Source organism: Carettochelys insculpta, chromosome 2 (assembly GCF_033958435.1).
Source record: "Carettochelys insculpta isolate YL-2023 chromosome 2, ASM3395843v1, whole genome shotgun sequence".
Lineage (NCBI taxonomy): Eukaryota > Metazoa > Chordata > Testudines > Carettochelyidae > Carettochelys > Carettochelys insculpta.
This window is the reverse complement of record NC_134138.1, coordinates 5886236-5912339: the sequence shown is the minus strand read 5'-3', so window position 1 is coordinate 5912339 and position 26104 is coordinate 5886236. Positions and strand designations below refer to the sequence as shown.

The following is a 26104-nucleotide window of genomic DNA, read 5'->3' as shown; positions in this document are numbered from 1 at the left end:
TCTGGCTGCTGCTGCGGCAGCTGGGGATCCATGCTGCATGCACAGGGTCTGCAACCAGTTGTCGGCTCTGTGGATCTTGTGTTGTTTAGTGCAACTGTGTCTGGGAGGGGCCCTTTAAGGGAGCGGCTTGCTGTTGAGTCCGCCCTGTGACCCTGTCTGCAGCTGTGCCTGGCACCCTTATTTCGATGTGTGCTACTTTGGCGTGTAGACGTTCCCTCGCAGCGCCTATTTCGATGTGGTGCTGCGCAACGTCGATGTTGAACGTCGACGTTGCCAGCCCTGGAGGACATGTAGAGGTTATTCATTGAAATACCCTATTTCAATGTCGCTACATCGAAATAAGCTACTTCGAAGTAGGCTTCACGTGTAGACGTAGCCATTGAGTCCAGTCTGCTGCTTTCTTGGCAGGGCCAAGCACCAGCCCTCTTCCCTTGCCCAATCTATTTCCCCAGATCCCTAAATGGCTGCTTCAAGGATTGAGCTCACAACCTCGGGTTTAGGCAGGCCTATACTCAAACCACTGAGCTAGCCCGCCCCCATCCCCTTTGTTGCCAGGTGAGGCCTACCCTGTCCATGTTCAGGTCTCACCTGCCACTTGCTATGGCTGTAGTTTGGTCTCCTATGTTGACAGTGCGGGGATGGCGTTTCTCTGGTGCCTGTTGCTGACGATTGGGATCTTCTCAGGGCCTGGGGTCTCTCACAGCTGCACCCCACCGCCTGGAGGTAAGGCGCTGGCACAGTGATGTGCTTTTTTATGGTTTCCCCAGCCCCTCTGCACCAACATCTGCCCAGGGGGACACCAGGAACACTGGGAGACTCTCTCATTCCCACTGCTCACCAGGGCGTGGGCTCTGGCTGGCAGGGACAGGCCGAGGGAGGCTCCATCTGAACGTCACGGCCCAACTCTGCCTTGGGGAGCAGCTCCACCTGCATGTGGGCCGTGTTTTGGGTTAGAGAGGCTCTGTCTGGGCTGAAGTCCCAGCACCAATCTCATCTCCCGAGGACACAGAGCTCCCACTATGAGCCTGGCTCACAGTCAGTGCCTGGTTTGTGTATCTCTGTAGGAAGCAGCTCTGGCTTTGTGTGGGATGAAGGGCTTCTAACCCACCCCCTCTTGCAAGCATTGGGCACATCTCACCTCCCTTCTTCTTCCCCTCTCATTCCAGCTCTGAACTTGGCACTGGGGCGTCCGGCTACTCAATCGTCCACGTATGAACACCCGGTCACTGGAAGAGATGTCGCAGAAAGGGCCGTGGATGGAAAACGTGACGGGAAGATCGCACAAGGCTCCTGCAGCCACACCCAACTTGACAGAGATGCGTGGTGGAGCGTGGACTTGGGCAATCGTCAGTCTGTCTCCGCAGTGATCGTGAAGAACAGGGAAGACTGCTGTGGGGAGAGACTGAAGGGAGCCCATATCCATGTGGGAGACTCTCTGGTCAACCATGGCAAGGAGAACCCCATGTGAGTTGCTTCCCTCTTCTCTGCAGTGAGATGACTCCTTGCAGCTCAGCCATGAATTTTGGGAAGGTAGAGCCTTTTTCCCAGTCTTCTTACACTCTCTCCCAGCTTGCTTTCATATGGACATTTTTGACTGTAATCTATGCTCAGCCACCCCTGTCTTTAATGACAACATAGAACAGTACGTGACACAGGCCAGACCCCTGTGAGACCTTTCTAAATATTCTCCCTTAATTTGACCATCAGCTATTGAAAGCTACATAGGTACGTGCCTTTCTCTGCACACATTTTTCAAGCAGTTCTGCGCACGCCTGATGGTCCTTTCATTGACACAGTCTGTCCCAAGTTTGCTTAAGAGAAGAGTGTCATGGGGGATTCTGGGGAAAACCCTTCTTAAAATCATTACAGCTCGCATCTACCGCTTCCCTCTATTCTTTAGGCAGATTAGTCGTCAAAGAAGAAAATGAGGTGTGGAATAATTCCTTCTTCACAAATTCATGTTTCACATGGTTTGATCATTTCTTCTGTTACCTTCTGACTCTCTGACACTGGGCTGATTGTTCCAGAGTTTCACACTTCCTCTTTGTTTCCCATTTTCAATGAGAGGTACAATGTTTCTTACCTCTAGTCCTCTGTAACCACACCTGTCCTTTGTCATTTGGCCTTAAAATCAGTAATGGTTCTAAGGTTGGTTCAACTCCTTCTTTTAGTACTCAAGGGTGGACTCGAATACATCCATCTTCTTTTGTCTTCTTGGCTTATGTTCTTTAGCTGTGGGACCATCACCGACACCAGCCCTGGATCGCTCAGCACCATCTGCTGCCACGGGCTGGAGGGCCGCTACGTGACCATCGTCATCCCGGGCAGGGAGGAGTATCTCACCCTGTGTGAGGTTGAGGTCCTATCTCAGGGCTGTGCCCCATCACCAGGGGGTAAGGAGCTGGTATATCATGAATTGAACCTTGCTCCTTTGTATGTTGTACTCCAGACCTATCCGAACCAACCTCTGCCTAAGAAGACGGCAAAAATCCTGGGAGACATTTCCCTTCCCACTGCTGACCTGGGCATGGGCTCCAGCTGGCAGGAGCTGGCTGGGGAGGTTGCATCTGAACGTCGTGGCCCATCTCTGCCATGGGGAAAGCAGCTCTGGCTGCCTGTGGTGTGCTGAGAGAGGCTTTGTCTGGGTCGAACTCCAATCACCAACCTGCTGTCACTCTTGTCCCCAGGGCACAGGGCTTCCACGGGGAAACCAGCTTTCAGTCAGTGCCTGGTTTGCATAAATCTGCGGGGAAGCAGCTCTGGCTTTGTGTGGGATGAAGGGCTTCTAACCCACCCCCTCTTGCAAGCAATGGGCACATCTCACCTCCCTTCTTCTTCCCCTCTCATTCCAGCTCTGAACATGGCGCTGGGGCGTCCGGCGACTCAATCGTCCACGTATGAACACGCGGTCACTGGAAGAGATGTCGCAGAAAGGGCCGTGGATGGAAAACGTGACGGGAAGATCGCACAAGGCTCCTGCAGCCACACCCAACTTGACAGAGATGCGTGGTGGAGCGTGGACTTGGGCAGTCGTCAGTCTGTCTCCGCGGTGATCGTGAAGAACAGGGAAGACTGCTGTGGGGAGAGACTGAAGGGGGCCCAGATCCATGTGGGAGACTCCCTGGTCAACCATGGCAAGGAGAACCCCATGTGAGTTGCTTCCCTCTTCTCTGCAGTGAGATGACTCCTTGCAGCTCAGGTACAGGGCCTGGGCCTCATTGTCAGCCGGTGCCTCCTCCCCTCCAAGCTGCCTGAGGCTGTAAGGGCCTGACTGATGATTCAGGGACATGGAGGTGGGTGGGTCTGGGGGGGGCCACAGCCCGTGCACTTGGCCTCCAGGCCCACCCAATCCTGAGCTGTAGCGCAAGTGGGGCAGGACCATCCTGCCGAGTTCCAGGGGCTGCATCCCTTCCCTTCCACCCCAGGGCTCATCCCCACTTTGCCTCCTACCCCTGCCTGCCTCTTTCTGCTCCTGCCCTGCCACTTTCTGCCCCATTTAGCTCCCTTCTCTGGACATGTCCCTCCCTCCCGCCACCTCTTTCTGCCCCCCCTCATCCGCTATGCCGGCAGGTGAACTGGCTGCTGGGAGAGGCTACCCGTAGCTCCTCCCCTTTTGCCTGAAGTCCCACCCACCTCCCTACACAGCCCTCCCCCCCATCAGAGCCCAGTGCAACCCTCCCTGTCCATTTTCCCAGTGGTGTCAGTGTCCCCATCCCCAGAGCACTGGCAGACACTAGCCCCAGTCTACCCAAGTCCTATGTGGCAGGACTTCTAGTGGCACCAGCCTGGGCCCCCAAGAGTGAGAAGGGATTGGGAACTCAGGCCATCCTGGGGGCAGAGCAGGGATGGGCCCCAGCCATGAATTTAGGGGAGGTTGAGCCTTTCTCCCAGTCCTCTTACGCTCTCTCCCAGCTTGCTTTCAGATGGACTTTTTTTACTGTAATCTGTGCTCAACCACCCGTCTTTAATGACAACATAGAACAGTACGTGACACAGGCCAGACCCCTGTGAGACCTTTCTAAATATTCTCCCTTAATTTGACCATCAGCTATTGAAAGCTACATAGGTACGTGCCTTTCTCTGCACACATTTTCCAAGCAGTTCTGCGCGCGCCTGATGGACCTTTCATTGACACAGTAGCTGCGTCTACACGTGCAGCTACTTCGAAGTAGCGGCACTAACTTCGAAATAGCGCCCGTCGCGGCTACACGCGTCAGGCGCTATTTCGAAGTTAACTTCGACGTTAGGCGGCGAGACGTCGAAGTCGCTAACCTCATGAGGGGATCGGAATAGCGCCCTACTTCGACGTTCAATGTCGAAGTAGGGACCGTGTAGACGATCCGCGTCCCGCAACGTCGAAATTGCTGGGTCCTCCATGGCGGCCATCAGCTGGGGGGTTGAGAGATGCTCTCTCTCCAGCCCCTGCGGGGCTCTATGGTCACCGTGGGCAGCAGCCCTTAGCCCAGGGCTTCTGGCTGCTGCTGCGGCAGCTGGGGATCTATGCTGCAGGCACAGGGTCTGCAACCAGTTGTCGGCTCTGTGGATCTTGTGTTGTTTAGTGCAACTGTGTCTGGGAGGGGCCCTTTAACGGAGCAGCTTGCTGTTGAGTCCGCCCTGTGACCCTGTCTGCAGCTGTGCCTGGCACCCTTATTTCGATGTGTGCTACTTTGGCGTGTAGACGTACCCTCGCAGCGCCTATTTCGATGTGGTGCCGCGCAACGTCGAAGTTGAACGTCGACGTTGCCAGCCCTGGAGGACATGTAGACGTTATTCATCGAAATAGCCTATTTCGATGTTGCTACATCAAAATAAGCTATTTCGATGTTGGCTTCACGTGTAGAAGTAGCCAGTCTGTCCCAAGATTGCTTAAGAGAAGAGTGTCATGGGGGATTCTGGGGAAAACCCTTAAAATCATTACAGCTCGCATCTACTGCTTCCCTCCATTCTTTAGGCAGGTTAGTCATCAAAGAAGAAAATGAGGTGTGGAATAATTCCTTCTTCATGAATTCATGTTTCACATGGTTTGATCATTTCTTCTGTTACCTTCTGACTCTCTGACACTGGGCTGATTGCTCCAGAGTTTCACACTTCCTCTTTGTTTCCCATTTTCAAAGAGAGGTACAATGTTGCTCACCACTAGTCCTCGGTAACCACACCTGTCCTTTGTCATTTGGCCTTAAAATCAGTAATGGTTCTAAGGTTGGTTCAACTCCTTCTTTCAGTACTCAAGGGTGGACTCGAATATATCCATCTGCTTTTGTCTTCTTGGCTTATGTTCTTTAGCTGTGGGACCATCACCGACACCAGCCCTGGATCGCTCAGCACCATCTGCTGCCACGGGCTGGAGGGCCGCTACGTGACCATCGTCATCCCGGGCAGGGAGGAGCATCTCACCCTGTGTGAGGTTGAGGTCCTATCTCAGGGCTCTGTCCCATCACCAGGGGGTAAGGAGCTGGTATATCATCAGTTGAACCTTGCTCCTTTGTATGTTGTACTCCAGACCTATCCGAACCAACCTCTGCCTAAAAAGACAGCAGAAATGCTGGGAGACATTTCCCTTTCCACTGCTGACCTGGGCATGGGCTCCAGCTGGCAGGAGCTGGCTGGAGAGGTTGCATCTGAACATTGTGGCCCATCTCTGCCATGGGGAAAGCAGCTCCAGATGTCTGTGGGATGTGGTGGGCTTAGAGAGGCTCTGTCTGGGTCGAACTCCAATCACTCTTGTCCCCAGGGCACAGGGCTTCCACTGGGAAACCAGCTTTCAGTCAGTGCCTGGTTTGCATAAATCTGCGGGGAAGCAGCTCTGGCTTTGTGTGGGATGAAGGGCTTCTAACCCATCCCCTCTTGCAAGCATTGGGCACATCTCACCTCCCTTCTTCTTCCCCTCTCATTCCAGCTCTGAACTTGGCGCTGGGGCGTCCGGCCACTCAGTCGTCCACGTATGAACACCCGGTCACTGGAAGAGATGTCGCAGAAAGGGCCGTGGATGGAAAACGTGATGGGAAGATTGCACAAGGCTCCTGCAGCCACACCCAACTTGACAGAGATGCATGGTGGAGTGTGGACTTGGGCAGTCGTCAGTCTGTCTCCGCGGTGATCGTGAAGAACAGGGAAGACTGCTGTGGGGAGAGACTGAAGGGGGCCCAGATCCACGTGGGAGACTCCCAGGTCAACCATGGCAAGGAGAACCCCATGTGAGTTGCTTCCCTCTTCTCTGCAGTGAGATGACTCCTTGCAGCTCAGGTACAGGGACTGGGCCATGGAGTGGCCTACTTCCCTCTGAACTGCCTGTGCTCAGGAGTGCTTTGCTGCTGGTACAGGATGAAATATACAGGAGGTTTCCAGGCACTGCTAAGGGAACCAAACTGGGGCAAAGAGCTCAAACCCAGATCACGTAGAGCCTAGACTGGGGTTTCCTCCTCCGTGAGGTGAACAACCATTCTCCAAAATTGCCTTTGCAGTGTTTCTAGCTCTCACGGGGTTATACCAGCAAATCCCACAGACTCTTCAGCAGCTGTATTGTCCAATCAGTGCCTCTCCTCACTTCGCTTACAGGTTATGTCGTCCAATTTCCCAACTCCACACAGATTCTCCCACTCCCCCGACGGACCAGCTGGAGTCCCAGGTCAATATACGCTTAGATCTTACCCACAGCAGCACCCTGGGCCAGGGCTTTAGAATCTAAAGGGTTACTCAGGAAGGAAGGAAGGACAGGGTGTGAGAGGAACAGTGATGAAGTGGTTATATTACCTATGTCAGGCAGAGCTGTTGACGCAGGCTGCAGCTGGTGGCACAAGCTGCTCTCTCGAAAGGTCTGAAAATACATCCTTGGAGGGACGGACCCGCCGTCCACACAGGCGTAGTTCACACGTTCTTACAAACTGCTCCCAAGATGGAGGCTGAGAGCCGTGGTCTGAGGGCTGAAGGACAAGTTGGCCACTGCCCAGATCCTCTTTCTAGCCGTGCCATGTGGAGGGAAGTTCTCTGCTCCTGCTCACGTGGGCAACGGCGAAGCACCTGATCAGGTCCCCTGGCCATGCTCCTGTGGGGCGTTGTGACATTCCTTGGCAGTTTCCCAGATGACTCCTCTCAGCTCCATTCCTGAGCTGTGGGCTGAGTCTCTGTGCAGCCCATCTCCCTGGCCAGGAGCAGACCACGCCTTCCGCTGTGAGCCTTCGCTCTAAAACATTCGTAGTACCGGTGCAGAGCCACTGCTGGGACCTTCACCTACGACACTGGCAGAGATGTACAAGCAGCGGAAAAGATTCGGTGATCGGCACAAGCTTTGGAGCAAACTTAATGCAGCGGTTCCAGAACTGGGTTTCCGATTCCATTTAAAAATCCAGTTATGTCACACGGGGACCTCGACCGGCCCAGGCGCTTGTGGTGCAGGCCCACCCGAAGCTCAGCTTCAGCGCAAACAGGGCAGTACCATTTCTTTGATCTCTGGGGGCTGCATCACTCCCCTGCCACCCCAAGGCTTGGCCCCATTTCCACACACCCCCACCTGCCGGCCTCGTTCCACTCCTGCCCTGCCGCTTCCGGCCTCGTTGTTTCCCCTTCCCTGGGCAAGTCCCTCCCTCCTGCCACCTCTCTCTGTCCCTGCTCATGCTCATGGCCCACAGGTGAAGTGGCTGCTGGGGGAGGCCACCCCTGGCTCCTCCCACTTCTGCCTGAGGTCCCACCCACCCTTACAAACAGCCCGCCCCCATCAGAGACCAGTGTGCCCTCCCCATCCATTTTCCCCAGTGGTTTCTGTGCCCCCAAGCCCAGAGCCCGGGGAGGCACCAGCCCCCGTCTCCTTCCGTCCTGTGTCACAGGACGTCTGGTGACACCAGCTCCAGCCTGGGCCACAAAGGGTGCGAAGGGATTAAGAATTCAGGCCCTCCTGGAGGCAGAGCATGGGAGGGGCCACTCCCAGCTGTTTGGAGTCTGTGACTCACGTCCTGTGTGGGGCAGAGAGTGGGGCAGTGGAGCTCTTTGTGGAGGAGGGCTGATGTGCACCCCTTGCTTTAGACCTGGGGAGATCGGATCACCCACTCCCCCGGACCAGACAGACAGACAGACTCCATGGCTGCAAATGGCATCCGTTCCGTCCAGTGTAGGAGAGCTGGCAGCCCTCACTGCCCCAGGCAGGGGGCACAGCTGGGGACAGCTGCAGAGCCTGTGTTGGGTCCACAAAGCAGTGGGACCCCAAGGGACAGCAGAGCCCATGGGGCCAGCAGGTGATGGGACCTCAAGGACTGGAGGGGCTGGTGGAAACTCAGGGGATCATCAAGGTGTGGGGGTTGGCAAGATTCCAGGGGGGGCTGCCTGGAGGCCAGGACCCAGGGCTGGAGAAGCCACCTGCAGGCCCAACCCCCCAGTGTGGGGAATCCGGGTGCAAAACCTGGGGGTATTGCAGCCCCCCTGGAATCCTACCGCCTGAGCCTGTGGGACCTGCCTGGCTGAGGCAGGGCCAGGTAACCCCAGAGCAGAGCTCAGACCAGGGCAGCTGCTCCCCAGAGCCACATGTCGTTACTCTGCGAGGTGGCGCACCCGCCACTGTCTGCCAAGGGTCTGTTTTGTTTGCTGGAACCAGCCCCACCCCCAGGGGCCTGGCACTCGTCATTCCCCCTTTTGGAAACGCTCCCAGGACTCTTTTCCCAGGTGCCTTCCCTGGGGAGCTCCCTGACCAGCTCCCCTGAGAAGCGCAACCCTCAGAAGCTCCCTCTCTGATCTGTATGGCCTGACTGAGCCCTGCAGCCCTTTCCCAGTGCCAGGAGCTCCTTTGTTAATCGACAGCCACCCAGTCGCCTAGGGCATCTGTGATAGGGTTCAGGGGTCCCCATGAACTGCACCCCGTCCACTGGCAGGAGTGACTCTCACTCAGCAGGTACAACAGCAGGTTTATTAGGCAACAGACGCCCAGTTTCTCACAGAAGCGTCAGTACAGCAGTCAGAGACAGTCATTCCCACCCGTCCTGGGGAGAGGAGCCCAAGGGGTGCCCCTCTGGGGTGCAGCTTCCCCCTCGCCAGGCTGGCTCCTTCCAGCTCCCTCTTCCCTCCAGCCTCTAACCACCGCTCCCCCGATCCAAAAACAGCTCGGCTCCACCCTCCTCTTTGTTCAGGGCAGAGGTGTTACCTGCCAGCCCGGGTTATAGCCCCAGGGTCATCCTCAGCCACCCGCAGCTGCTCTGCTTGTCTCTCACATCCAGCCTGACTCACACATGCACCCCCACCAACTCCATCACAGCATCCACTGTGCACCATGGGTCTGGGTTGGCCCCTTCTCCTCGTGGAACCTGTCGCGGGGAGGCTGGTGTCCCATCTTCTGATCTTCTCAGAGGCCTGTGACCCAACCTCTGACCTGTCTGAAAGCTGTTACCAGCCCCCATCAGCCTTACCTTCTCCAGACTGCACCTCTCTGCCTTTCCTCTGAGGGCAGGATGTCGTCCCGGTTTGTGCCCATCAGAGTCTCTCCAACTTCTCCAGGTCTTTTTCTGAAGTGTGGTGTGGGAGACAGGCCACCGTCCTCCAGCTGAGGCCTTCCCAGGCCAAGTAAAGTGGGCCAATTCCCCTCCACGTCTTACGTCCACAACTTATTCTGTGACTATGTCCCCAGGCTCCATGTGCCCTGTTCACGGCAGCCTCACGCTGTTGGCTCAGACTCAGTTTGTGATCCTCTATCACCCAAGATCCTTTGCTGCAGAGCTGCTGCCTTGCCCGTCATTCCCCAGTTGTAGTTTACAAGTATGAGGGGGGGAGACATGTTAGTCTGTATCCACAAAAACGAGACGTCCTGTGGCACCTTATGGATTCACAGATATTTTGGAGCATGTGTTTTTGTGGGCAAAGACCTGCTTCATCAGATCCACTCTGATGAAGCGGGTCTTTGCCGACGAAAGTTTACGCTCCAAAATATCTGTGAGTCTACAAGGTGCCACCGGACTTCCAATTGGAGTTGGACGTTTTCTTTCCTAGGAGCAGGACCTTGCACTTGTGTTAATTGAATTTCATCTTCCAGATTTCCGGCCAGATCTCCATGTTGTCAAGATCATTTTGAATTCTTTCTCCCAAACTTCTTGCAATCCCTACCATCTTGGCTGCATGTGCACATTTTATAACAGTACTCTGTGCTCCATTGTCAAGTCATTAATGAAAATATAGAGCAGTACCCAACGCACGACAGACCCCTACAACATCTCTACATATCTCCCTGATGAACTAATGACAACTTCTCCTTTTGTATAGGTTTTAAGCAGTTGTGCATGCACCTGATTGTAATTTCATCTCAGCAATGTTTCTTTAGGTGACTTATGAGAATGTGAGGTGGGAGTCTGTCAAAAGCCTCACTAAAATCAAGGCCGATTATATCTACCACTTTCCCCATCCATTTGATTAGTTTGTCTGTCAAAGAAGGGAATTAGGTTGGTTTGGCAGAATTTGTTCTTCACACCTCCTGGTTAGCTACAATGTATCTTCTTATTGTCCTCCAGGTGCCAACAGAAATACTGTGTGATAATTTGGTCCACTATCTTCCCAGGTATCAGAGTTGGGCTCATTGGTTTAGCATTTGCCACTTCCTCTTTGTTGCCCTTTTTAATGATAAACCAGCAGTCACATAGCACTTTAAAGACTAATTAAATAATTTATTAGGTGATGAGCTTTTGTGGGACAGCCCCACTTCTTCAGATCTAGAGCATTTGCAGTCCAGACTCAGAGGTCCCAAAAAATTGCAAGAAAAAACCGGCAAATCAAATACATGGAACTGAAAGAGGAGGGTGAGGGGTGGGGGAAGTTGTATCTTGCGTGAGGTAATTACGAACATCAAAGGAAGGGAAGCAGTCCTTGTAATGTGTGAGATAATTGCTGTCTTTGTTCATACCAAGTGTTAATGTGTTGAATTTGAGTATGAATCCCAGTTCACAAATCATACTCCAATTCAACACGTTAACACTTGGCATGAACAGCGACAGCAGTTATCTCACACACTGCAAGGACGGCTTCCCTTCCTTAGATGTTCGTAATTATTTCAGGCAAGACCCATAACATCCCCCATCCCCTCGCCCACCTCTTTCAGTGCCATGTATTTGATTTGTTAGTTTTTATTGAAATCTTTTGGACCTCTGTGCTCTATAACTGTCAGTCAGGACTGGAAATGCTCTAGAGCTGAAGAAGTGGAGCTGTCCCATGAAAGATCATCACCTAATAAATCATTTTGTTAGTCTTTAAAGTGATACATGACTGCTGGTTTGCTTTGTTAGAGTACAGACTAACGCGGCTCTCTCTCCGATACATTTTAATGATAGTCACTCTATTTGCCCTTCTCCAGTCCTCTGGGACCCTACCTGCCCCCCCCCGCCCCCGGTTCTCAAACAGTTAGTGGTTCTCAGATGGCTTCAGCTTGCTCCTTAGGTACCATACAAGGACCTGCATAAGGCTGAGTTGACTAGAATACATCTCTCTTGTTTTCAGAACAAAGCAGCAGTCCAGTAGCACTTTAAAGACGAACAAAACAGTTCATTAGGAGATGAATTTCCATGGGACAAACCTACCGCTGTCTTGATTTGTCTTCTTGGCTTCCGCTCTGTTTTCAGCTGTGGGACCATCACCGACACCAGCCCTGGATCCCTCAGCACCATCTACTGCAACGGGCTGGAGGGCCGCTACGTGACCATTGTCATCCCGGGCAGGGAGGAGTATCTCACCCTGTGTGAGGTCGAGGTCCTATCTCAGGGCTCTGCCCTGCCGCTAGAGGGTAAGGAGCTGGCAGAGTGCGAGTGGAATCCTGCTCCCTTCTACATTATACCCGAGTCCCTTCAGTCCCAACCTCTGCCCGGGGGCACAGCAGCAACCCTGGGAGACTCTTCCCGTCCCACTGCTCACTTGCACATGGGCTCCAGCTGCCAGGGCGTGGCCAGAGTAGAGGCTCCGGTTGAACATCCTGGTACAGCCTGGCCTTGGGGAGCAGCCCCAGCTGGTTATGGGAAGGGGTGGGCTGAGAGAGGCTGTGTCTGGGCAGAGAGCCCATCCCAACCTGCTCTGCCCCCGGGACTGTGGCTCCCAGGCTGAGTGGGGCTGACCTGCAGGGGCAGTTTTGCCTGTCGCTGCCAGGAAGCAGCTCGAGCTCCGTGTGTCGTCTTCGGGCGCTTGCACAGGTCCGTGCCGACGGAGGCGCCCGGAGCACAGCAATTGGAGGTTCCCCCCAGGGGTACCCGTCGGATTGGCTCTGGTGCCCTGTGCTCATAGGACTGGTACAAACGCCCCTGCTGAGCCCCCTGGTCCCTGGCTGGTGGCTGGTGGTGCTCCACCCCCACCCTTTGCCTTGCCAAAGTGTCTTATTGGTTTTCTAGTGAAAGCTCTGAAAATGGCTTTTCTTCGCGCCTGTGGCGGTGCGAGCGGCACATAGTGGCAGGGCTGCTCCCCCTGGCTGTAGCAGAGCCCCGTCACTCGACACAGGCGCAGGCCGGGATCACCAGGGTGTAGGCAGAGCTCTTCCTGTGCAAAGCCTGTGCCAACCGGCCAACGGCACGTACGTGATCTCAGGAGAGCGGGGGAGGGCCCTGGAGAAGGTCACCGCCAGAGCCGCCCCCGATCAAGCTGCAGAGCAGAGAGGATCAGGCAGCGCGGCTAAAAGTCCTGCCGGTGAAGGCGGCACTGAAGCCGGCCTTGGAACCAAGAGCTGCCTCAGCACCACGTACGCCCGCGCCGGAGCAGAGCGCGCGGCCTGTCCGAGAGCGCGGCGCTGCCGTTCCTTGCTGGAGCCCGAGAAGAGGCACAGGTAGCAGATGACCAGTGCCCCGCAGACAAACAGGCTAATAGGGCCAGAGCGAGATCCGTGCCTGGCTGCTCTCCCTCACTGACGCCACGGCGGCCTCCGACGCTGGGATCAGCACCTGCGCTGCAAACACCTCGGGGAGCGGTGCTCTCCCCGCTCAGCGCCAGGCTCTGTGGCATCATTGGCGCTGGAGGCTTATGCTGCTGCTGACGGCTGGATGACTCTGCCCGCCAATGTTCCCTCTCGTCTTTTCCAGCCGGGTGCAGATGTTGTCCGTCCGGGGTGGAATAAATTTGTGGTGTGCACGGAGGCATGTGGAACGTGAACCACTGGTAGAGACAAGAACCTGGCTGGGGGCTCCCTGCCAAGCAGCTGGCCAGCACTGAAATCTCTCCTGGGAGGCTGGACAAGCACCCAGCTTACAGGAACACCGCTGCCTGCACAGAGCTGCCCTCTGGCACCTGAACTGACACCGAACCCAGGGGTCTCAGGCCAAGCTCAAGACCGGCCTCTAGGGGAAAGCCTCCATTTATCACCTCTCCGGAGAGTCTCTGTGGCACCACGAGGATCCACACCGCTGTGGTCATCTAGGGCAGCACAGGGGTGCACCACGGACTCTGGATTTGACCCTGGAGCTGGCCCCAGGACTGCATCCCTGACAGCCGTGGTACACACGCAGGTACTGGTACCAGTGCTGGCCAGCCAGTGCAAGCCGGCCACAAGGAGAGTCTCCTGCGTGCCCAGGAGAAGATTGTCGACCTGCTCAGCTGTGAGGGTGCCCGGCCATCAGATGGAGAGAGCGGAAGTTCAAGTGGAGCAGCTGGCCGGGGCCTTGCAACAGCAGGTGAGATTAGAGCAGAACACTAGCAGGAAGATCGTCGGCTGCAGGGGAACTTGGCTCAGCTTTTGGAAGGAACTCGGGGTGCAGACGAAGCTGGAATGGCTCTGCTCTAAGGACCTGGGGTTTTGAAACTCTCCTGGCTGCTGTAATCACCAAGGCTGTCCTGTCTTCCAGGAGCGCTGTAGGTGTGAACACCTGTCCAAATGTTGGTGCCGCCAGTCTGGAGAGGGTGAGGCTCACATCCCACGGGGGGCGGGATTCACTCGCCTGAGGGAACGGCCTCTCCCCGGCTTTGGACAAACAAGCTACCGTTGCGCAGGAGAACATTGACCTATTGTTGACCTTTCCGTGGAATGCTGCAATGGGCACCAGGTGGAGGTCCGGGGAGGAAAGGGTCAGGCCCTGTTGCTGCAGAGGTAGGAGGCCATCCTGGATAAGCTCGATAGGGAAATGGCCTGGTGGAACCCCAAGGCCAGACTCCCGGGGGGAAGCACATTTCCACTTTGCACTGTGAGCTCTCCCCGTGGTCTGTTATTACTCCGCGCTTTGGTCTCAGGCCGTTAAATCTGCTCCCGGCTCAACCTGTGCACCCTAATCTCAGCCTCTCGCTCTTGTCTTCTGCTCTTTGCACCTGCAGAACTATCACTGACGGCGCAGGAGGGCCACTCACACCAGCCTGGGCAAGGTGGCGCGTCTCACCCCGTGTGAGGTCCAGGCCTCCAGCACCCAGCTGCACTTCTCCTTGCACTGGGGGCAGAGAAGGTATGGAACAAGCCTCTTTCGCTCAATAAACACCACTGCTCTCTTCCTGCAGCTGTCGTCTCGATCGTCTCCATCCCCTCGCCTGCTTCCCCCTGTGAGTGAGAACTCCCTCTACCAGACCAGGGCTCACAACGCGGGTGACTCTCTTCATTCAGAGGACCTCATTTATCAGCCTCGCGCAGGCGGCCCAAGTTCCGCAGCCCCAAGGGCAAGACCTTGACTCAGACAGGCCGGGCGCCACCAAGAACGCGACTTCCCCTGTGCAGCCGCATGCAGAGGGATTTGCCAACACCCCTTGGTTAGCTCCATCGTGCTTATGAACTTCACCCCCCCCCAGGGTATCTAAGAGATCCTCTATCCTGGGTGTGAGGTAAGGATCAGGATGGCATTGAGCTTCTAGTAATCTGCATGGTCTTATCCTCCTGGGGGACCATCACAACAGGGCATGCCCAGGGGCTTTGGATTTGGTTATTACCCCCATCCCCAGCACGCTCTCTACCTCTGTCTGCAACCGCCGCTGCATCTCTCCCTTGGCCCTGTCGGCCCAGCTGGGACCAGTGCGGGGCCCAGTCGGCTGAACAGAGTGAGTCGTCCTACTCGTGAGGCCTGGTCTGTCAGAGGAAGTTCTCTGGCGGTGCTTCAGCACGGCCGGCAGCTCTTCCCTCTGCAAGGGGTCAGCATCTTAGAATCCCAGCGCTGGTGGGACTTCAGGAGGTCATCGAGTCCAGCCCCCTGTCCAAACCAGGACCAACCCCAACTAAGTCATCCCAGCCAGGACCTTCTCAAGCCGGAACTTAATCCACCACCTCTCTGGGCAACGCATTCCAGTGCTTCACCACCCGGCTGGGGAAGCAGTTTTTCCTAATATCCAACCTTCACCTCCCCCTCTGTCACTTCAGACCATTGCTCCTTGTCCTGCCGTCTGACACCACTGACAACAGGTTCTCACCCTCCTCTTTGAAGTGCTTCAGACCCTCCCCCAGCTCAATACTCTCCGGGGCGTTTCCCCCGGCTCTCAGCGACCATGTCAATCAGAGGGACAGACCATGCCTCTTCCTCTGCACAACAACTCACCTTCACGTTCGCCACCCTCTTGTGATACACTCTCATCCTGTTCACATGCACCGTCTGCACACTCACCCGGCCATGGGCCTTCCCCACATCACAGGTCGCCTCATTTATTCTCCCTACCACCTCGGAGGGTCCACTCCAGATCTCCTGCATCTTATTCCTCCTCACCAGATCCATCACCAACCCCAGGTCACCTCCCTCAACGGCCCCGTCCTCTGCGCCACGGTCAGACCAGGCCTCCTGTGCCTCCTGGCTCCCCTTCACATCCCACTGCCCCACAGCCGTCATCTCCTCCAGACGCTTCCTAAACGGCCCCAGGTACCTCACCCCAGCTGCTCTGCCACCTCCACGTTGCCTTCCCAAGAGTCACGAGCCAAACCTAGGGGCCCTCGCACCTGCCTCCCAGAGAGCAGGCCAAAGCAGCAAGCCCTGTGCACCCCTGGGGCACACTCCTGCCCGCATGGAATAGAGATGGCAGCAGAACATCCCAGCCATTCTGGGCACCTGTCCACACACGTCTGCAGCATCGACTCCCCTGTGCCATTGAATCTCTCCACTCGCCCATTGCCGGGGCGACCGTTTCTCCCTTGACCAACCACGGGACAGGGAGATATGGGGGGGGCTCCCCAGCTGGCCGACCAGCCTGAGCTGCGGATGGGGGGGGGCGGGCAGGGGGCTGCTGTGCAAACCGGCTGGAGTGCGGCAGGGAGGGGGCTGCGAGCAGCTGCTCCCTGGGACCCAGGAGAAGCTGAGGGACCCAGACCAGACGAGGGGTCCCACTCACTGCGACCCCCCTCAACCTCAGCCTTCCCCACCCCCCAGCTCACTGCCAGCCCCACAACCTCAGCCTCCCTGCCCCCCAGCGCACTGCCAGCCCCACAGCCGCAGCCTCCCCGCCCCCCAGCGCACTGCCAGCCCCACAACTGCAGCCTCCCCACCCCCAGCACACTGCCAGCCCCACAGCCGCAGCCTCCCCGCCCCCCAGCGCACTGCCAGCCCCACAACCACAGCCTCCCTGCCCCCCAGCACACTGCCAGCCCCACAACCACAGCCTCCCTGCCCCCCAGCGCACTGCCAGCCCCTCAACCGCAGCCTTCCCCACCCCCCAGCTCACTGCCAGCCCCACAACCGCAGCCTCCCCACCCCCTACTCACTGCCAGACCCCCCAACCGCAGCCTCCTCACCCCCACCTCCCTGCCAGACCCCCCCAACCACAGCCTCCCCACCCCCAGCTCACTGCCGGTTCCCCTGCACCAAACCCGCCCCAGGCCAGGAGAACCCTGGCCCGGCCAGACCCCACAGCCCCCTCGGCCCAGGCCCAGCGGGCTGGCAGGGACAGCGTGAAGCCCAGCCGCGCTCACCTGTGTCCCCGTCCGTCAGGGCTGCATCCTGCCTCCGCTGTCAGTGCCATCACTCTGCCTATGGGGCGCAGGCTGCCGGGGGGTGGGGAGCACCACCTGGGACTTGGCAGCTCCCCCCCGCTGCTGGCTGGCGAGGAGCCCTGCGCTCTGAGCAGCCCCACCCGCCCGAGAGTCCCAGGCCAGGGCTAGACCCCAGGGTGTGGGTGGGCACAGCCCTGCAGCCCCTTCCTCCGGGACCTGGCTTCACCACACACAGCTCCCACGGCTGTTTGAAACCCACCGACGGGATGGCCCTGGGAATCGCACCCTGCGGAGCAAAGCAAACAGGGCGGTTGCTACTGTCTCTGCTTCCGCGTTAGACCAGGCTACGGGCGCGAGGCACCCGGTGGCAAAATCCACCCCTGCCGGGAGGGACCTGCACGGTGCTGTAGTGGGGGATCCGTGTGTGTACGTGTGGGGCTCACAGAGGGTGGGGGGCTCCTGCTGAGGGTCACCTGGCCACCAGGTGACACCTCTGGGCTGCAGACAAAGGGGGAGGTGGAGCCTGAGGGGTTTGAACTGGAACTGGGAGTTGCAAGCAGTGAGTCTGGGCTGGGAGAGAGAGAGACCAAGGAGGGGGCAAGGCCCCAGCTCTGAGGGCCCCTCGGGGCCTCCTCTCCCCAACATGGCTTCGACTGGCTGTCTCTGCCGGCTGCACTGACCCCTCTGTAGGACGCTGCGCCCGCTGGCTAATAAACCCGCTGTTCTCCTGCTGAGTGAGAGTCACTCCTGCCTGCGGCCGGGGTGCAGAGCTTGGGGACCCCGAACCCCACCACAAGGTCTGCAGACACGTGGGCAAAGGCCTCCCCTGGCTCTCTGGCACCACCAGCTGCCTGCACGCTGTCGCCGGCGGCTGCTTCTTCCCCTTGGGAGGCTCCCGGTACAACAGGCCATCTCGCAGCACGAACCCGCCTCGCACCTCCCTGCCTGGGGCCCGATTCTGAGCATCAGCCCGGGTCCCCTCCAAGGACACATCGCTCTGCTGCCCTAATGAACTCCACCTGGGCCTCGCTCCCAGCAGAGCCACTTCTGGGTCCTTGGGCAGATCCTCCTGAGCCCCGGCCAGAGGGACACCCTGGGTCTGCTCGCAGCCCCCTGCCTGGCTCTCGGCCTGGGAGTCCGCCTCAGACCCATACTCCCTCTGCGACCTGGTTACCATGTTAACCCAGCCGGACACATCCGCTGTGTCCTTCCCCACCAGGATACGAGGCGGGATTAACTCCCGGACAGCCCCCAGCACCTCGCCCTCCCAGCCGTCCCACTTGAGGTGGACCTCAGCCACCAGCAGCTTTACCACGAACTCCGACAGCGCCATGACCGTCACGTACTCCCCTGGCAACGTCCTCCGGCCTCACCAAGCGTCCTTGGACTCCAGGGATGTCTGAGCCTGTAGCTCGCCATCCCCGGCACATGACACCATCGACCTTCGCCTCCCGAACAAACCTCCAGCTCTTTCCACACCTGCGACCTGGCACAGCGGCTGAGCTCACTGCCCTCCTGCAGACCACTGGAGACTACAGGATTAGCATGAGCCACCCATCACCTGAAGCCACAGCCTGAGTGTCCTTGCTGGGGCCCACCAGGCCTGGCTGGAGGCTCAGAGTGACAGAGCTGGTGCTTACTATGGGGCTTGGGCCCGCTGGCGTAGGGCTGCCCTTCAGATCTGGGCAGTTTGGCCTCAAGTGGCCAGGTCTCCTGCAGTGGTAGCTTGCAGCCTGCTTATTTCTGGAGTGGAGGCCCCATTTTCAGGGTTCCCAGGGGTTTTCCTGCCCAAGTCAGGCCCAGGTCTGTTCTTTAACCCCCCTTTCTTCCCAGCGTGGGGAAAGGGCTTGATTGGTCCTGCCATGGGGCCGGGGTCCTTCTCGAGCCCTGCTCTGGGTGTGGGCATCGGCAAACTCCGCTGCGTGCAGGACAGACCCAGGCTCCCTGTCACAGACACCCACATGGTCAGGAACAATGTCTAGGAACTGCTCCAAAGCCATGAAGCCCAGCAGCTTCTCAAAACTCCTGTCTGCCTTGGTCCCACTAACGCATTGCTTAACAAACCCATCAGCTTGGGGTACACAGGTACAATCCCCCGACATTCTAAACCTCCCAGTTTTAACCCTGCAGGACTCAGGAGTGTCCCTGAATCGCCTCAGTACAGCAGCTTTAAACCACCCAGAGCCTAGAGTGTCCTGTTCCCCGAGTTCATTCAATACCTCCCAGGCTCTCCAGTCAGTCTGACATCTGGGACTTGGTTCACCACGCAAAGGGGTTCGACCGCAGGGGAACTCCTCGCTATCCCGGTGAACGGGGCACATCTTTGCCCAACTTCGGTTGTCTCAAAGGGGTGGACTCCCAGGGCACTGCCTCCACCGCTCCTCCGTTTTCATTAGCATCTCATCTTCTCCATCCACCAGGCGTGAGCCTCTCCTTCCCAGCTGCCTCTCACTCCTTCAGTTCCACGCTTTCCCGCTGCTCCCTTCATCGAATGGCGCCTAATTTCCACTGATATTCCAGACCCTTTTCTCTGTCTGATCTGAGCTCATCTGTAGGGCTTCCCGCATCAGGAGAGGGCTGCACTGCCATCTGCTGGTCCCATTCCACAAGCAAATCGCTCCACTCCTGGTTGGTAGCCTTGCTTTGACTCATGATCTTCCCTGCACTGCCCAAACCCTGCAGGGCTTTATTACTTAGGGTCAGATCCTGTTGCTGACTCATTGCAACTGCACTTTAACCAAACCTCTCAAAACCCAAAATTCAACTTTAGAACAGGGTGGGGTCCTGATCCCAAGCTCAGTTGACCAGCTTCTGTGATTCCAAACATGACTACATCACTGTGAGACTTCAGTGGGATGGGCCATTCTGTTAAAGACCTGAGAATCTGTGTCCTAGAACACAGAGAATTTAACAACAGATTAGAGCGAGGGATTTGTGAGTTACAGCCCATATTCCAATTCCACACATTAACACGTGGTATGAACAGAGGCAGCAACTACCTCACGCATTACAAGGACTGCTTCCCTTCCTTTGATGCTCGTAATTATCTCAGACAGGACAATTAACATCCCCCCACTTCTCACCCACTTCCTTCAATCCTATATGATTTGTCAGTTTTTATTGCAATATTTTTCCTTTTTTTTTTTTTTTCTGTCCTCTGTACTTCTAAATGCCCATCTGTATTGGAAATGAAATTGATCTGATGGAGTAGGTCTGTCTCATGAAAACTCATCACCCAAGAAATCATGTTGTTAGTCTTTAAAGTGCTACATTTCTGCTGCTTTGTTTCACTGTAAAAGGACGGGGTTTCTGGACACAGCTGAGGAAATCAATCCAGGGTACCTTTGTTTAAAATCTGGGCTATTCACAGCCCCAGGCTGGGATTTCCTTCTCACTAAGGCAAATCCAACCAGCCTCCACACCACCTCTGCCAGTCCCATTGGCCACACAGAAGCCATACAAGCAAACCCACAGACTTCCTAGCTGCTGTACCAGTCCAGACCAACCCCTGCATCCTGCCAAATTAAAAAGCAGTCCAGTAGCACTTTAAAGACTAACAGAATAATTTATTAGGTGAGCTTTTGTGGGACAGACCCACTTCTTCAGACCAGAGCTGTACCAGAACAGGCTCAATATTTAAGGCACAGAGAACCGAAAACAGTAATCAAGGTTGACAAAGCAGAACAATAGTATCAAGGTGAGCAAATCAGAGAGCAGAGGGGCGGGGACGGGGTTGGGGGGGGAGTCAAGAATTAAATAAAGCCAAGTATGCAAAACAGCCCCAATAATGACCTAAAACATTTCCATCCTGGTTCAAACCACATGTTAATGTGTCGAATTTGAATATAAAAGAGTTCAGCAGCCTCTCTTTCCAATCTGTTGTGAAAATTCCTCTTCAGTAAGATGCAAACTTTCAGGTCATTAACAGAATGGCCCACTCCAGTAAAGTGGTGACTGACCGGTTTGTGAGTCTGTTTTATGCCCATTAATTCTTTGTGTAAGAGAGTTTGAAGTCTGTCCAATGTACAAAGCATCTGGGCATTGTTGGCACACAATGGCATATATGATGTTAGCTGAGGAACATGAGCATGTGCCCGTGATTCTGTGAGTAACCTGGTAAGGTCCAGTGATGGTACCTCCAGAATAGACATTTGGACAAAGCTGGCAAGGGGCTTTGTTGCAAGGAAAAGTTCCAGGACTGATGTTCCTGCGGTATAGACTGTGGTTGTGGTTGAAAATCCTCATAAGGTTGGGAGGTTGTCTGGCTGTAGGAGAGAACAGGCCTGTCACCTAGGGCCTTCTGGAGTGTGGCATCCTGATTAAGGATAGGTTTAATCCTTTAAACCAGGCGTGTTCAACCTGCGGCCCATGGGCCGCATGCAGCCCTGAACAGCTGGTAATGTGGCCCCACAAGATCGTAAACTTTTAACATTATTATGTGATTTATATACATTAACTATATTATGTATTTTATATGCGGCCCAAGACAATTCCTCTTCACTCAATGCGGCCCAGGCAAGCCAAAAGGTTGGACACCCATGCTTTAAACAGTTCGCCTGTTCTCCATTCCCCTATGAACTCACGGCTCCTGAGCAGCCCTGCCCCGAACCCTGCTGGCTGGTGGCCCGGCTGTCGCTGCTAGCCCTGGCCCAGCGGCAGGGCAGGGCTGGCTCTGGGCTGTCCACCCAGGAGCTCTGTGGCTGCTTGGCCCCTTCTGTACGGCCTCTGACCCCGAGGAGCTCCAGGAGATTGGAGGAGCCCAGCTGGTGGCTGAGACGGGGCAGGCTCCAGGCTGGCACAATGGGGCACCACACCACTGGTGGCTCTGGGATTGCGGCTGCTGATGCCAGGGCTGAACTTCGCCCCATACTTTGCACAGTCGATTTGAGCCAGGCAGCAGCGTGACAGCAGCGCCCAGCCGTGAGCCTGGGACACGGGTGACTATCAGTGTGGGGGGAGTAGGGCCACGTTCCAGTAGCAGGAGGCTGATGTAGGTCGTGCTGTTACCCTCCCGGCGTCCGCCTGCCTCCCGCTCGCCTGCAGAGCTGCCTTCGTGAGCAGCCACGCCCGGGACCGCATGGGATGTGGAAGCCATTTCTGTGACCATCCTCTCTCTTGGCACTGAACCTTTTGCGAGGTGGGAGGAGTGCATGAAACCTGGTGGGGCCTTGAATCTGCCTATGGTACTTGTGTGTCTGAGCCATGTTTGGAGGTGAGGTTAGCGATATGGGCTCTGTAGCTGTATGAAGAATGTTCTCGTGATGAGTCTCCCAACAGGAGGTGTGATCGTCTCCTAAAACGATAGAATCTCAGGCCTGGAAGGGACCTCAGGAGGTCATCGAGTCCAAACCCCTGCCCAAAGCAGGATCAACCCCCCAACTAAATCATCTGAGCCAGGACTTTTTCCCTCCCCTGGAAAAACTGGAAGATGACCCTGGCAGTGAACATCTTGGTTCCAGTTTCCAGTTCCAGAATTCAGTATTCCAGTAACTGTGACCTGGAATCATAACTACCAGAGCCTTTTGAGAGTCAACCTAGAACAGGCTGCATCAATGGCTGTAATTGATGTATGTAACGTATCGCTTTAACAAACTTTCTCTTTCACCCTGTCCTTTGTTTCTTTGTTATTAAACCTTTAGACTTTAGCTCTGAAGGATTGGCAGCTGCGTGGTGATTTGGGTAAGATCCAAGGAAATATTGACCTGGGACTGTGGCTGGATGCTTTGGGGCCCAGGAGAATCTATGTGGAGCTGGTGAAATAGGTCATAAGAACCATTCACCTGAGCTGGGGGTTTGTTGGTCTGAGCTGGTAGAGCACCTGGGAAATCTGTGGGTTTGCTTGTGTGGGTTCTGGCTGGCCAGTGGAGCTGGCAGAGGTACTTTTGTGGCTGGTTTGATTTGCTTTAGTGAGGAGAAAAGCCCAGTCTGGGCTGTAAGTGGCCTGGTTTTAAGCAAAAATTACCCTGGATTGATTTCTCTAGCTGTGCCCAGAAACACCATCATCTTACAACACTGGTAGTGCTTTATAGGCAGAGATCCCCACCCTTCCCAGCCAGACGGCACACATCAACGAGATGAACAATTCCATGGCACACCCTCTTTCTCCACCTCTACGGATTGCTCCTAAATGTCACATTTACTGTGTTTACAGTCTGACTAGACCGGTCTAGGATACAATACTGCACACAGCAGCTGCCTCCCAGCATGAGCTGCCCCCAGCAGGGTCAACATTTCCCCTCGCAGCGGCTCTGCCTGCAGTTTCCTGAATAATTTTTCTTCTCTTTCTTGAAACTAGTTTCTGCAGCTGCAGTTCTCCAATCAGAGGTTGGGACCCCTGAGTTTACAGCGTCATTAAGAACCCCGCCTAGCCGGCTTGTAGTTTCATGGGCCAGGTCTGGTCATATCCACCCTGGTGATGACGTGGGCCCCTGATTTAGTCCCACTAAGCTGTTTGTTTGACTTCCTCCTCAGATATGGTAACTCTACCTCCACCTCATTCGTCATTTTGCCACCTGGCCTCTGCCCATAAGCCCTGCGTTAGCCTTCGTGAAAACAGGGGCAAAGTATTTGTTTAGCTGTTGGGCCCGGCTATGGTTATTGTTCGTCTCCACCCCGTATCTGCTGAGGCCTCTGCTGTTTGGGCTTGCAAGGCGATTACCCCGTTATTCACTGAGCAAAGCGGCCCCTACACACCAGCCCGCTCTGTGGGATGATTGCCGGAGGCCCTCGGAGTGGAGGTCTGCGAGGGTTCATAAGACCATCCTCAACGTCTCCACTGGGCACCCGGGCTCGGGAGGGGAGATGGTGCTGCTGGGTTAAGACCTGTTGCCTGTCTGGCCGGGGGTTTCTTCCCTGAGCAGCTCTCCAAGCAGGAGGGCTGAGAGCCCCAGGGCTGCGGAGCGGCGGCAGGACGGAGACCTGGGATTCTGCTGCAGCCGCTCTGCTCCAGCATCCCGCTAAGCCGCACGCCTGCGCAGCTGCTGGTTAACCGGGGCAGCGGCTCCAGGCTGCCGCCCATGAAGCTGCCATGACAGTGGCCGGCTGGGAGAGAGGCGCTCCTCTGCCCCCAGCAGCAGAGACAGATTAAGGAAGGGGCCTTTGGGGTGGCAGGCCAGGGCCCTGGGCTGGAGGGGGTGGGGTACTGAAACCAGGGCCCTGGGCTGGGGCGGGGGTCAGGGTACTGAAACCAGGGCCCTGGGCTGCGGGGGTGGGGTGGGTACTGAAGCCAGGGCCCTGGGCTGCGGGGGTGGGGTGGGTACTGAAGCCTGGGCCCTGGGCTGCGGGGGTGGGGTGGGTACTGAAACCAGGGCCCTGGGCTGGGGAGGGGTCAGGGTACTGAAGCCTGGGCCCTGGGCTGGGGAGGGGGCGGGGTACTGAAACCAGGGCCCTGGGCTGCGGGGGTGGGGTGGGTACTGAAACCAGGGCCCTGGGCTGCGGGGGTGGGGTGGGTACTGAAACCAGGGCCCTGGGCTGCGGGGGTGGGGTGGGTACTGAAGCCTGGGCCCTGGGCTGCGGGGGTGGGGTGGGTACTGAAACCAGGGCCCTGGGTTCCAGCCCACAAAGTCCCAGCTGAAGCTGTGTCCACCTGGGCACCGGAAATCTGTCCCGGCAGTGCCCATTGGCCGGGAATTGTGGGGCGGCCCAGAGCCACCTGTCCCTCCCTCCGCTCCCAAGCGGGAGCTGCCCCAGGTAAACGCCCTGCACCCCAACCCTCAGTCCCGAGTCCCCTCCACACCCTGACCCTGCCCTCGCCACCTCCTGCCCTGCCCTGCTGCACTCCGAACCCCTTGGCCCCGGCCTAGGACCCCCTTCTGTACCCCAAACCCCTCGGCCTCACCCTTGCCACAGAGCGCCCACGGGCAGAATGAATAGTGCTCTGGGCACCAGTGTGGAGGGGCCGTGTCGCACGCCAGCTCCCTACTGGCGCACACAACACAACTCATTCCACAGGACAAACGAGAGCGGCCACCGGCTCTGAGGCTCTGTCCTTCGCCACAGCCGGGCCGGTTGGGTCCTCCCTGTGCTCCTCCCTTGCCAGTGGCCCTGAGGCCGGACTACAGGGAGCCTCAGCTCTGCAGCAGCCTGCAACCGAGGGCCTGATTCATGGGGAAGTCTGGCCCTGTGGGTGGGATGGATGGAGGGACTTGGTCATTTAACCCCCAAACTATCACTGACCCTGTGTGATGTGTGATGGGGGCTGGTGGCAGTCTGAATAGCTCACGGTGGCGAAGGATGACCCCCCCACAGCCCGGGCCTCACACGAAGTCCTGTGGCACCTTATAAACTAACAGATATTTTAGAGCATGAGCTTTTGTGGGCAAAGACCCACTTCAGCATCTGCATCTCTGGGTTTTTGCCCACAAAAACTTATGTTCCAAAATAACAGGTGTTCTGTGAACAAGACAGGAGAAGTCATTCGTCTGCTCTTCTCTGGCTGGTTAGGCCTCAGCTGGAGTATTGTGTCCAGTTCTGGGCACCGCAGTTCAGGAAGGATGTGGAGAAACTACAGAGGGTCCAGAAAAGAGCGACAAGAATGATTAAAGGTCTAGAGAATGTGACCTGTGAAGAAAGGCTGAAAGAATTGGGCTTGTTGAGTTTGGAAAAGAGAAGACTGAGGGGGGGACATGATAGTGGTTTTCAGGTATCTAAAAGGGTGTCATAAGGAGGAAGGAGAAAACTTGTTGTTCTTGGCCTCTGAGGGCAGAACAAGAGGCAATGGGCTTAAACTGCAGCAAGGGAGGTTTAGGTTGGATATTAGGAAAAAGTTCCTAACTGTCAGGGTGGTCAAACAGTGGAATAAATTGCCTGGGGAGGTTGTGGGATCTCCGTCGCTGGAGATATTTAAGAACAGGTTAGATAAATGTCTGTCAGGGATAGTCTAGACAGTACTTGGTCCTGCCATTGGGGCAGGGGGCTGGACTCGATGGCCTCTCAAGGTCCCATCCAGTCCTGGTATTCTATGAGTCTGTCTGTTAGTCTATAAGGTGCCACAGGACTTCTTGTTGCTCTCAAAGATACAGACTAACACGACTCCTCTCTGATACTTGCCCCCCCGCCCCCCGGGGCTGTAACTAAACTGGCAGGTAACACCTCTGACCTGAACAAAGACCAGGGAGGAGCCGAGCTGGGTTTGCACTGGAGGTGGCAGTTAGGAGCTGGGGGGAAGAGGGGGAAGGGAAGCTACACCCCAGAGGGGCACCCCTCAGGCTCCTCTCCCCAGGAGGGGTTGGAATGACTGTCTCTGCCAGCTGTACTGACACCTCTGTGCTGAGCTGTGCCTCTGTCAAC

The 26104-nt window shown here is 56.4% G+C and overlaps 1 protein-coding gene across 1 annotated transcript; it reads left to right on the top strand.

Annotated features, from left to right (window-relative positions):
• The first annotated feature begins 638 nt into the window (after window positions 1–638).
• Window positions 639–14367, top strand: LOC142009604 (uncharacterized). The gene is made up of 8 exons (XM_074987902.1): window positions 639–723; window positions 1167–1464; window positions 2233–2393; window positions 2853–3150; window positions 5284–5444; window positions 5897–6194; window positions 11580–11740; window positions 14239–14367. Exons 1-8 carry the CDS (start codon window positions 639–641, stop codon window positions 14307–14309), a joined length of 1533 nt encoding a protein of 510 aa, XP_074844003.1. The 3' UTR covers window positions 14310–14367.
• Window positions 14368–26104: the final 11737 nt, after the last annotated feature.